This window comes from Myotis brandtii, unplaced genomic scaffold (assembly GCF_000412655.1).
Source record: "Myotis brandtii unplaced genomic scaffold, ASM41265v1 scaffold61, whole genome shotgun sequence".
Taxonomy (NCBI): Eukaryota; Metazoa; Chordata; class Mammalia; order Chiroptera; family Vespertilionidae; genus Myotis; species Myotis brandtii.
Genome location: NW_005370318.1, coordinates 2,230,351 through 2,241,786, shown reverse-complemented (window position 1 = coordinate 2,241,786; position 11,436 = coordinate 2,230,351). Strand labels below are relative to the sequence as shown.

General features: G+C 46.5%; 2 protein-coding genes across 2 annotated transcripts in view; both read right to left on the bottom strand.

The window, feature by feature from the left end:
* Nucleotides 1–183, bottom strand: part of SNTA1 (syntrophin, alpha 1) — a 27,765-nt gene extending 27,582 nt beyond the window's left edge. The window contains exon 1 of the mRNA XM_014550642.1: nucleotides 148–183. Within this exon, the coding sequence (XP_014406128.1) occupies nucleotides 148–183 (36 nt within the window). The remainder of the gene's footprint in view (nucleotides 1–147) is intronic.
* An 826-nt stretch (nucleotides 184–1,009) lies between these two features.
* The window catches only part of LOC102250486 (cystatin-B-like), a 28,090-nt gene continuing 17,663 nt past the window's right edge, over nucleotides 1,010–11,436 (bottom strand). The window contains 2 exon segments of the mRNA XM_014550717.1: nucleotides 1,010–1,314; nucleotides 1,316–1,622. Of these exon segments, the coding sequence (XP_014406203.1) occupies nucleotides 1,252–1,314; nucleotides 1,316–1,564 (312 nt within the window). The 5' untranslated portion in view covers nucleotides 1,565–1,622 and the 3' untranslated portion in view covers nucleotides 1,010–1,251.

The following is an 11,436-nucleotide window of genomic DNA, read 5'->3' as shown; positions in this document are numbered from 1 at the left end:
CGAAGATTGTAAAGTGTGGGACCACTTGGAGAGTGGGATTGAAAGGGCATCGGGGCGTGGAGCCGGTGAGGTGTGAGAGCTTGGCGGGGCCTTACGGGGGTGGGCCTTCGTGTTGGGAGCGGAGCCCTAGGATCCTGCGGGGGAGACACTGTGCTGGGCACGGTCACCGGGGTCCGGGGCCATGGCTCACGCACGTAGAAACAAGAAAAAGACCCAGGAACCCCGGTGCAAGGCTTTGGAATCCTGTAGCGGGGCTACGTTTGTAGCGCACTGGTCTCCAGGGCCAGGGCTTGAGTTTACCAGCTAGGAACCGAGCCGCGAGCTTGGTTGCTAGGGGAGGAGATTTGGAAGGAACGGGTTTCCCACTCTCGGTCTGGAGCTTTTGTCTGTGGGCGTGTCTTGGTGTGGACGTGGCTTATGGCGGCCACGCCTGCTGGGATGAGAGCACGGCTGGTTCTGTTTAAGGTTCGAGAAGGATACAGTCCCCCACTTCCACGGGAGTTCAGATTAATTCCCTGTTCTGTTCACAGTCGAATACAGAAAAGCCTGAAGTCCCTCACTGAGAGACCTGTCTGGATAAGAATCCAAAACTACTCCCGGTGTGAGGGAAGAGGACTGGGAGGTGGGGCTCTGAGTCTGGAGACCTGGTTTAGGATCCCTGCTCAGACATTGTTAGCTCCATGTCAACCTTGGTCTCATCACTTCAATTCTCTAAGCCTCAATTTCCTCATCTGTGAAATGGGAGTCATAATAATGTCTATTTCACAGGGATGTGTCAGGATTAAATCCATGTGAAGACGTGTTGAAAACTGTCTCAGAGGGAAGGCACGGGTGTGGGTGGGTGGGTGTGGAGAGATTAGCCAGGGAACGTATTTGCATATATGCATAGCCCATGGACACAGACAGTAGTGTGGTGAAGGCCTGGGAAGGTGGGGGTGGATGGGGGGTCAATGGGGGAAAAGGGACACATCTATAATACTTTTAACAATGAAGATAAATTTGGGGGGGGGCAAAAACTTAAAAATGTATTTATTTAGAGATCACCTCAGCCCTCTTGGAAAGCAATTTAGTTAAGATCATTGATTGGGAGGAAAATCACGTGTTTAAAGGCAGAAGCAGAGACACCAGATTGGTGCAGAGCAGCCCCTCCATCGAAAGTGGCACAGCATAGAGACGTCGTTCATTTATGACCCCAGCACACGAACTCGTGACAGAGAACCATGTGGGGAAGGTTCAGTTTGATATCCAGAACTAGAAATAGGCCAGCTCGTCCTGCTTGGTCTTGTTGGTCTGATAATTGTGCAAGGCCAAGGGCCTTGTTTTCATGAGGGAGACTTTCAAACACTCGAATGTGCACGAAGTCATCATCTTCAACTTGAACCTTGATGAAGTAGTTAATCCCCGCGACCACCTGGCTCTTGTACTCCATGGCCTTGAAAGTGGGGTACTTCTTGTTTTCCTTCTCCTCCAGCTGGGACTTCACCTTGTCAGCAATGGCCTGGATCTCAGCCGTGGCGGGCCGGGTTTCGGAGGGCCCGCCAATCAGCCTCCTGGTAGTGCTCATGGCAGAGCAGCGGGCACAGAGCAGCGGGCACGGAAGAGCAGCGGCACAGAGCAATGGCCTGCGAGTGAGATTCAATATAAATTTTAAAAAAAGAAAACTATAAATCCCTATAGAATCAATATCACTTCCATTTATTGAATGCTCACTACTGGCCAGGCCTAAGTCAATAGTTTTCATGTGTAATCTCATCTTTACAGTAGCCTCACAGAGTAGCTCTGAATACCCGCAACATACAAAAGGAAAAATCTGGACTGAGAAGCTCTAATTGGCCCAGGTCACACATTTGTGAGTGGGAGCAAAGCTGGGATTCAAACTCATGCCTCTCTGACACCAGTACCTGGAGACTGACCCACTCTGCTTGACAGTTGCCAAATATGAAGTGAAGCGTAATGGTTATCAGAAAAATCTCACCACATCTGCACACCTGCCCAGGTTGCAGGCTTGATCCCAGGTGGGGGGTGGGGGAGCATGAGGGAGGTGACTGATTGATGATTCTCTGTCATCATTGATGTTTCTATCTCTCTCTCCCTCTCCCTTCCTCTCTGAAATCAATAAAAATATATTTGAAAAAATATGAAGTGTAATTATCTTGGAACACAAGCATCAATCAAATAGTTTTATAGTTATAAGTGTCAAAATAGGAGAGATACAAGTAAAAAATAAAATGAACCCAGGGCCCAGCCAGTGTGGCTCAATGGTTGAGCATCGACCTATGAACCAGGAGGTTATGGTTCGATTCCTGGTCAGGGCATATGCAGGCTCAATCCCCAGTGTGGAGCGTGCAGGAGGCAGCTGATCAATGATTCTCTCTCTCATCATTGATGTTTATATATCTCTCTCCCTCTCCCTTCCTCTCTGAAATCAATAAAAATATATTTTAAAAATAAAATGAACCCAGGGTCTGGCATACACATGATATTTAACAAGTATATGGAAGAGAGAGAGAAGGATGGAAGCATGTAGGAAGGAAATATAGCATTACTTATGCATTGATATTTTAAAAGTATGATGGTGCTTAAAGATTGTAGAGCAGCCTAAGAAATATGGGGGTGAGCACTTGTGATAAATGAGAATTACAATCTACTTGGTTTTTGGAACTTCGGAAGGGAGGAGGGATCAGGCAGGAGACAAGGGACCAGGGGGAGGTTAGCTTTCTTTCCCAGGACCAAAGCCTGGAGCCAGATCCTTAAAAGTCCCCCCACGTACTGCCCTGCTTAAAAAAGACTTAATGAGCCAAACTTGGTGAGAAAGAGCCCTAATACAGAGTTTCTGCCCTAGGGGACTATTTTCTGTGGTTATAATGTGAAGAGAGGAATGAGAGGAGTGATGTGTGCAGAATAAAAGGAGGCTAGCAGAGAAGAAGGATGTAGAGTCAAAGAAAACAGTGATATGAGTGTGTGTATGTGTATATGTGTATGTGTGTATGTGCAAGATCACATGATATGGGCAGTGCCAATCAGCTGTGTCCCTCTCAGCCCACCCACAGGAACACTGTAGCTGGAGAAATGCTCTTCTTCTCCCTCCACTCTGGTCAGCTGATGCCTCTCCTCTGTGGCTCAGAAATTGTCCTCCCAGACACACACACACACACACACACACACACACACACACACACACACACACACACGCCTGGCTTCCCACCAACCTCAGGGCAGAGCTTCCAGAGGAAACCAGTTCACTACAAAGGGACAAGAGTGGAGAAAGGAAAAGGAAGGAGGGAGGGGAACTTTCCAGCTCACCACTTTCAAATTCCCCACTGAAGGCCCTGCAGGTTCAAGCCTTTGGGCCAGGAGGCCAGGAGAGGACTCTGGTCAGACAGAGAGGCCTCTATGCACAAGCTCCAAGGAAGGGAGCAGAGATTCTTTACACTCCTGGCCTCCTAGACCCTAAGATGGCAGCAATAATGAAAGTTAATAGGACTAACTGCTTGGATCATCTCAATTAACCTTCAAGACAGTCCTAGGGCCCAGCTGATGTGGCTCAGTGATTGAATGTCCACCTACAAACCAGGAGATCAGGGCACATGCCCAGGTTGCGGGCTCAATCCCTAATGGGGGCAGGAGGCAGCCGATCAATGATTCTCTCTCATCATTGATGTTTCTATTTCTCTCTCTCCCTTCCTCTCTGAAATCAATAAAAAATATATTTAAAAAAAAAACAAAACTTGGAAGTAGGTCCTGTTATTATCTCCACTAAGCAGATGAGGAAACTGGGGCTCAGATACATGATGTAATAAGCCCAAGCAATCTGGCACCAGAGATCACTGTGACACCATACTGCACCCCAGGCGAGGTTTGGATCTTAGTGGAGGCTGGGAGGCTTCCAAAGTCTAAGACTCCATGGTGTCCTGTGGGATGGAAACTAAACCAGGTGCTTCCCTAATATGTCACCTTTTAACCTTCACTGCAGCCTTGTAAGGCAGGCACTAAAATCTCCATTTTGCATATGAGAAAACCAAGGTTAGAGAGAAAAAGGGACTTGTCCAAGGTCATATAGGCAATAAATGACAGAACCCGAATAGGAAACAGATTATTTCTGATTTCTTAGCTTTCGCCCCTTCTACTGGGCTACTCAAGATCCTAGTTAAAATAAGACTCTCAGAATGTCAGAGAATTCAAGTCGTACACTTGTAAAATTTAGAGTAAAGCAATGCTAGTACCATAAAATATTGGTGTTTAAGAGGGGACCCACCAAATGTCACCAAGTCTAATTCCCTTACCCCAAGCAAGAAGGCCCTTTATAGCATCTCCAAGAGCTTTCCCTCTAGCCTGAGCTTGGATGCCTCCAGTGACAAGGAGCTCACCTCTCCACAAGGCAGCCCATTTCAATTAAGAAGCTACTCCCCACCACCCAAGCCAAGGCAGGGAGAGGGAACTCATACTTCTTGATTTTGCTGTCTCAGTGCTGTCTCCTTAAAAGGCCTGTTCAAATCAAGGTTGAGAGAAATTTTAATAATTCTCCCATAACTATACTATTTATTTCCTTCACAGGACTCATAACACTTTGTACTTCATGCTTCATATATTTACTTATCACCCATCTCCCCACTATATCTCAATAAAACTGTGTATTTATATAGTTCTAGTTTTACTACAATTAAAGAAAGGTTTAACATTTTCAGAACCAAAGATTCCACTGTCATACTTGACTCATGTTCCCAAATATGATAGAAACCTAAAATGGATGATACAGCCGTAACCCGTTTGGCTCAGTGGATAGAGCGTCGGCCTGCGGACTGAAGGGTCCCAGGTTCGATTCCCGTCAAGGGCATGTACCTTGGTTGCGGGCACATACCCAGTGCGGGGTGTGCAGGAGGCAGCTGATCGATGTTTCTCTCTCACCGATGTTTCTAACTCTCTATCCCTCTTCCTTCCTCTCCGAAAATCAATAAAAATATATTTTAAAAAAAAAATGGATGATACAATCACTCTTGTCCAGTCATGACTGAGATTTACATGTAGCAAGCCTTAACAAATTTATAATCTCCTTTATTTACATATTATAAGTTGTATGATTTAGATGTTGCAGAAATACTTGTGAATCAAAATAAATTTTGCACCCAAGCTGGGTGACTCAGTTGGTTAGAGTGTTGTCCCGTGCACCAAAAAGTTGCGTGTTTGATTCCCTGTCAGGACACATACCTAGGTTGCAGGTTCGATCCCCGGTCAGGACACATGTAGGAGGAAACCAACCAATGATCAATGTTTCTCTCACATTGATGTCTCTCTCCCTCCCTCCTTTCTTACTTCCCTTCCTCCCTCCCTCCTTCCCTCCCTCCCTCTAAAATCAATAAACATATCCTCAGGTGCGGATTTTAAAAAAATACATTTTGCCATATCCCTTTCATGCTTAGCAGCTCAGTAATGTATGTTTTTAGATTTTACCCACCACTTTTAGATTTTTTGGGTTTTTTGTTGTTTGTTTTTTTACCAAGAGACTTGTTCAGATTAGCTAATCCTCTAAACCAGCGGTTCTCAACCTCTGGGTCTCGACCCCTTTGGCGGTCAAATGACCCTTTCACAGGGGTCGCCTAAGACCATCCTGCATATCAGATATTTACATTAAGATTCATCACAGTAGCAACATTACAGTTATGAAGTAGCAACGAAAATAATTTTATGGTTGGGTCACAACATGAGGAACTGTATTTAAAGGGCCAGAAGGTTGAGAACCACTGCAAACTGTTAACTGAGCACTCACCCCAACCTGCAACCTGGGCCTGGGTCCTAACTGGGAATCAAACCAGCGACCCCTCAATGCACAGGATGACGCTCAACCAACTAAGCCACACTGGCCAGTGCTGATTTATATTTTTAAAAGATCCTTATGGCCACTAAACAAAATGTGGACAATGTGAGGGGGAATGGATTGATTGGAAGCAAAGAGATCATTTAGGGAAGTATTCAGATTATATATTACTGTGCAAAATACAACCCCACTTAGAGGCTTAAAACAATGACAGTCAATTATATTTCTCACTGTTTGCCTTGGGGCAGGGCTCAGTGGGGACAGACCATCTCTGTTCCACATAATGTCAGATGGAGTGGTTTCTAGTCCTCTCCATGAGCTGCTGGGCTTGCCCACAGCATGGTGGTTGGGTTGCAAGTTCGAGGGTTCAAGAAAGCAAAGTGAAAGGACATACTGTTTTTATGATCTAAGCTGAGAAGTCATATCAACATCATTTCTGTTGTACTCTATTGGTTAAGACAATCACAAAGGTCTTCCCAGATTCAAGAGGAGGGGAATTTGACTCCACCTCTTGATGGAAGAATGGCAAGATTCCAGAAGAGCACATGGCATGGGAACTATTGTTGCTGCCTTCTTTGGAAAGTCCAATCTGTACAGAGACTGCTGAAGTTGAGTATAGCAGATGGTGGTGATCTGGACTAGGGAAGTGGCTGAAGAGAAGATGGAGAGGAGTAAATATAATTAAGAGGTAATGAGGTTAAGACTTGAGAATGGCTTGTGTGAAGAAGATTAGGGAGAGTCAACAACAGAAGACTTTTAAAGTGTGTGACAGTCTAAGGTAACTTAGGAAGAGAATGTAGAAAAAGAAAATAAACCAAGGGTTTGAGTCCTGAGTTAGAAATCAAGAAGAAGAGGAGAGAGTAAGAGTAGATGATCATCTCAGGAAGCAGGACATTTGCTGTTGGGTGTTTATTTTTTTGTTGGTGGAAGGATGTAATTAAGAGAGGGTTTTTCTCTTAAACCAAACAATAATCCTAAGCCCTCTAATTCCGGACCCAGGACAAGAAAATAAAGCCTCTACAGCAATGTCTTTGGCAGTGGTTCTCAACCTTGGCTGCACATTAGAATCACCTGGGAATCTTTTTAAAATCCTGATTTCTGGGCCTCATCCTCCGGAAATTCTGTTTCTTTGTTACTAATGTTGTGGCCTCACCCCATAACAAAGAAACAGAATTTCTGGAGGATGAGGCCCAGACATCAGGATTTTTAAAAGATTCCCAGGTGATTCTAATGTGCAGCCAAGGTTGAGAACCACTGATCTAGAGGCTTTTCAGAGAATGGAAGTATAGGGAACAGGAGCCAGGGCAATGGGTTTGGTTTTTTCCCTAAAGATAATGAGGAGCCAGGAAGGTGTTAACCTTAGCAGAAGGAGATTCATAGTCATGGTCTAAGAATTTTTATCCCAATCCAGCATTTGATGAGGGAGGAACCAGAGGCCCTAGAGAGTTTCACTACCCTTGTACCCCTAGCCCACTATTAGTCACCTGAAAAAGACATTTGTCAATGAGCTGGAAACAGCCTGATGCTGGAGCCATATAGATTCAGCATCCTAGCACCACATCTGATGACAGCAGAGGGCAGCAGAGAGTCAGGGCTGCAGGGTCCTAGGTAACTGGCCATCAAGCCTCCACAGAAGAAAGATGGGAGTCTAGAATGGTGTGGGAAGTGGGGATCCTTAAACGTGCCACTTCTGAAGCACTTTCTTCCCTTCCTTATGAGGAAGTGGAATTATTATTATGGTTACCATTATTATACCAGCTACCATTTACTGAGCCCATCCCATCTCAGCACCTGCACCCCTCAGTCACAGACCCAGCCAATGGAAAGAGAACCAGTTTGGGGGTCAGGCAGACTTGGCCTCAAACCCTGGCTCTTCCACTGACTCAAGTAACTCACTTCCCCACTCAGTCTCACTTGCCACATATATGAAAGGGGGATAATAAAACAAAAGCCTGGAGGGCTCTGAAAGAATTTTTTAAATTATATTTATTGGGGTAGTCCGGCCAGCGTGGCTCAGTGGTTGAGCGTTGATCTATGAACCAGGAGGTCACAGTTCAATTCCCAGTCAGGGCATATGCCCAGGTTGTGGACTCAATCCGTGGTGGTGGGGGAGGGGGTGTGTGCAGGAGGCAGCCTATCAATGATTCTCTCATCATTGATGTTTCCATCTCTCTCTCCCTCTCCCTTCCTCTCTGAAATCAATAAGAATACATTTTAAATTTTGTATTGTGGTAACATTGGTTAATAACATTATATAAATTTCAGGTGTACAACTTTATACTATGACCTGAGAAAATTAAAGGGCCCCAACCCCCAACATACACACACACAGACCCAGAGTTGGGAGTTCTACACACTGCCCCAACCCCCCAACCTTAACTGATTCCAGGAGGAGTCACATGCTGTGGAGGGAGCACCCCTGGGCCCAGAGCTCACCCAACCTCATGTTGCATTCAGAACAACCCTTTATTCCTTTCTTCCCACAGATGTTTCACTCACACTCCCCTCTGCTCTGAAATCCCCTCAAAATCATTCACCAGTAATTTTCCCAAATCACAGTAATTATCTCATTACTTTGATATTAATAGATTTCACTTGCCATCAAGAAGCCAAATGAAAAGTTCCCAGGCCCTGTGTGTGGGGAGGGACTCCTGGAGTCAGTTCTGCATGAAAGCTGGCTTGGCAGCAACCCTGCAGTTCATTCACCCCAGCTCACTTCCCTACTACCCACCTTCCCTCACTCATGCTCTTGCCCATGTCAGAGACAAGCCTGACTCCTGAGAAATGGCAGAAACCAAATTGCCCAGTCTCCAGAGACCTAGAGTCACACAGCAAAATAGAGGTAGCACCTAGAAGGGGACCTAGGGTTGCTGGTCACCCAGGGACTTCCCCTCAGCTACACTTCAAGACAGATCTGTCTTGGAGACACTACAAAGCTTAGCTAGAGGAGGAATGTCACAGATGACAGGTGTTAGGGGCATCCAGGGCCCACCCCAAAAAACTCCTTGGCAGACCTTCCCCAAGCTCCTCCCCTTCCCTCCCAATAACAACTAATATTTATTAAGAATGGTCCATAACCTTTCGGGGGGATAACTTACTTAATCCTCATAGCATCGTTGTTATTGAACCTATTTTACAGGTAATTTTTTAAATTTAGTGATTGATTTCAGAGAAAGAAAAAGGAGTGAGAGAGAGAAATTTCAATTTATGCATTCATTGGTTGCTTCTTGTATGTGCCTTGACCGGAATTGAACACACAACCTTGGCATATAAGGATGATCCTCTAACCAACTAACTACCTGGCCAGGGCAGGACTCTTTTTTATGATAAAGATTTACTAGTAATTAGCCCCATGTTAAATGAGGAATGAGAGTTTATGTAATCTGCCCAAAGACTTACTCTCTCAGTATCAGATCTGGAATGAATTCATGTGGACCTGACTCCCAAGCCTATTCTCCTAACCATGAGACTCTTCTGCAAGCACCCTCCTCTTTAGGCCTCAGTTTCCCTATCTGTAGTAATCACAGGGACCATTCATGGATGAAAGCTCACTGCTTGCCAGACACCAGTTTGCCACAATCCCTCCTGGCCCATTGCACTTGATCTTATTAATGAATTAGAGGCCTGGTGCATTCGTGCACGGGGTTGGAGGGGAGGGGTCCCTCAGCCCAGCCTGAACCCTCTCACAATCCAGGACCACTGGCTCCTAACCGCTCACCTGCCTGCCTGATCGCCCCTAACCCCTCTGCCTGCCTGCCTAATCCCCCCTAACCACTCAGCTGTCTGCCTGATAGCCCCTAACCGCCTCTGCTTCAGCCCCGCTACCATGGTTTCATCTGGAAGGACGTCTGGAATGACGTCCTGAAGGTTGCTCGCCTGCTGCCTGATTGCCCCTAACTGCTCGCCTGCCTGCCTAATTGTCCCTAACCACCTAACCACTCAGCTGTCTGCCTGATAGCCCCTAACCGCCTCTGCTTCAGCCCCGCTACCATGGTTTCATCTGGAAGGACGTCTGGAATGACGTCCTGAAGGTTGCTCGCCTGCTGCCTAATTCCCCCTAACCACTCTGCCTGCCTGCCTCATCACCCCTAACTGCTCGCCTATCTGCCTAATAGCCCCTAACCACTCACCTGCCTGCCTGATCACCCCTAACTGCTCGACTGCCTGCCTGATTGCCCCTAACTGCCGCTGCCTCAGCCCTGCTGCCAAGCTTCATCGGGAAAGACGTCCAGAATGATGTCTGGAAGGTCGTTCGGCTGTCCAGTCTAATTAGCATATTATGCTTTTATTATTATAGATTTGAATCTGTGACCCATTATAACCATGAAGTAACACTGCCTTAGTCATACCCACTCTCAAGTGGATAAGTGGGTTTCCAAGTCCAAGGCTACCCAAGAATATTGCCTAGGATGGGGGAAGGGACAGTCTCGGCAGAAAGGCTGCCCAGGGCAAGGCAGACCAAGGCTGACTGATTGGGCAATCAGAGACTAGACTAGTCAAGCTGGTCAGCATGGGAAAGCAGAATAGAGGATCCTTTGTCAGACCAGAAACTGCAAGGCCGCCCCATCCCCACCATCTGGCTCCAGCTACAGCCCAGTGATGCATGATGGGGAAATGGAGGGGGGGGCTACTGGAGGCTGCCCACCTGCTCTGCCTCCTGGGATAAGCCAACCCAAGACCTCCCAGGCCCATCTGGCCAACACATCCCCAAGCCCTGACCACCCCTGGGGACTCCTTTCGGCAGGCTGAAATTGGCTGGGAGTGTGGCCAGCCTGTCGGGGTCGCAGGTCACTGTTAATCTGCCAGAACAAGGGAGGACAGGCGGGTGGGCAGGCAGCCGGTGTGGGCAACACCCTGGCAGTTCCTGCTGTCTGGTCTGGTGGCCCTGGAGGGAAATCTTCCTCTTCTGGAAGTCAGGGAAGTGGGCTAGAAATACAGGACTCGTCAAGGAAAATTGCATATGCTCACATCTTGCTACCTAGCAATTTCACTTCTATATGGGGACTTCAGAGAAAAGCTCAGACACACGCTCAAGGTGTCATTGCAGCCCTGTGTGAGAGAGTGAAACACTGGCAATAACATGACGCCAGTAGGGGACTGAATAAATGTAAGAACCTAGACCATCTTCCTTTTTTTGTTAATAAATATATTTTTATTGATTTTAGAGAGGAAGAGGGAGCAAGAGATAGAAACATCAATGATGACAGAGAATCATTGATAGGCTGCCTCCTGCACACTCCCCACTGGGAATTGAGCCTGCAACCCAAGCATGTGCCCTGACTGGGAATTGAACTGTGACCTCCTGGTTCATAGGTGGACACTGAACCACTGAGCCAAAAAGGCTGGGGCTAGACCATCTTTCTTAATGATACTCAACTATTGGGTCTGAGAACTGAAGCCCCCATGTCAACATGACTTGATTGTTTGTTCCAGGAAATTCTTACCTTAGGAGGTAAGACTGTAAACCAATAAATAACTTCACTATTTGCCTCAGGAAATTCTTGCAAACCAATTTGTTTAGGCAAATACTTTGCTCACCTTGGCAAACACCTTTCTAGCAGTCATTGCTGTTATTAATAACTAGAGGCCAGATGCACGGAATTCGTACAAGAGTAGGCTTTCCT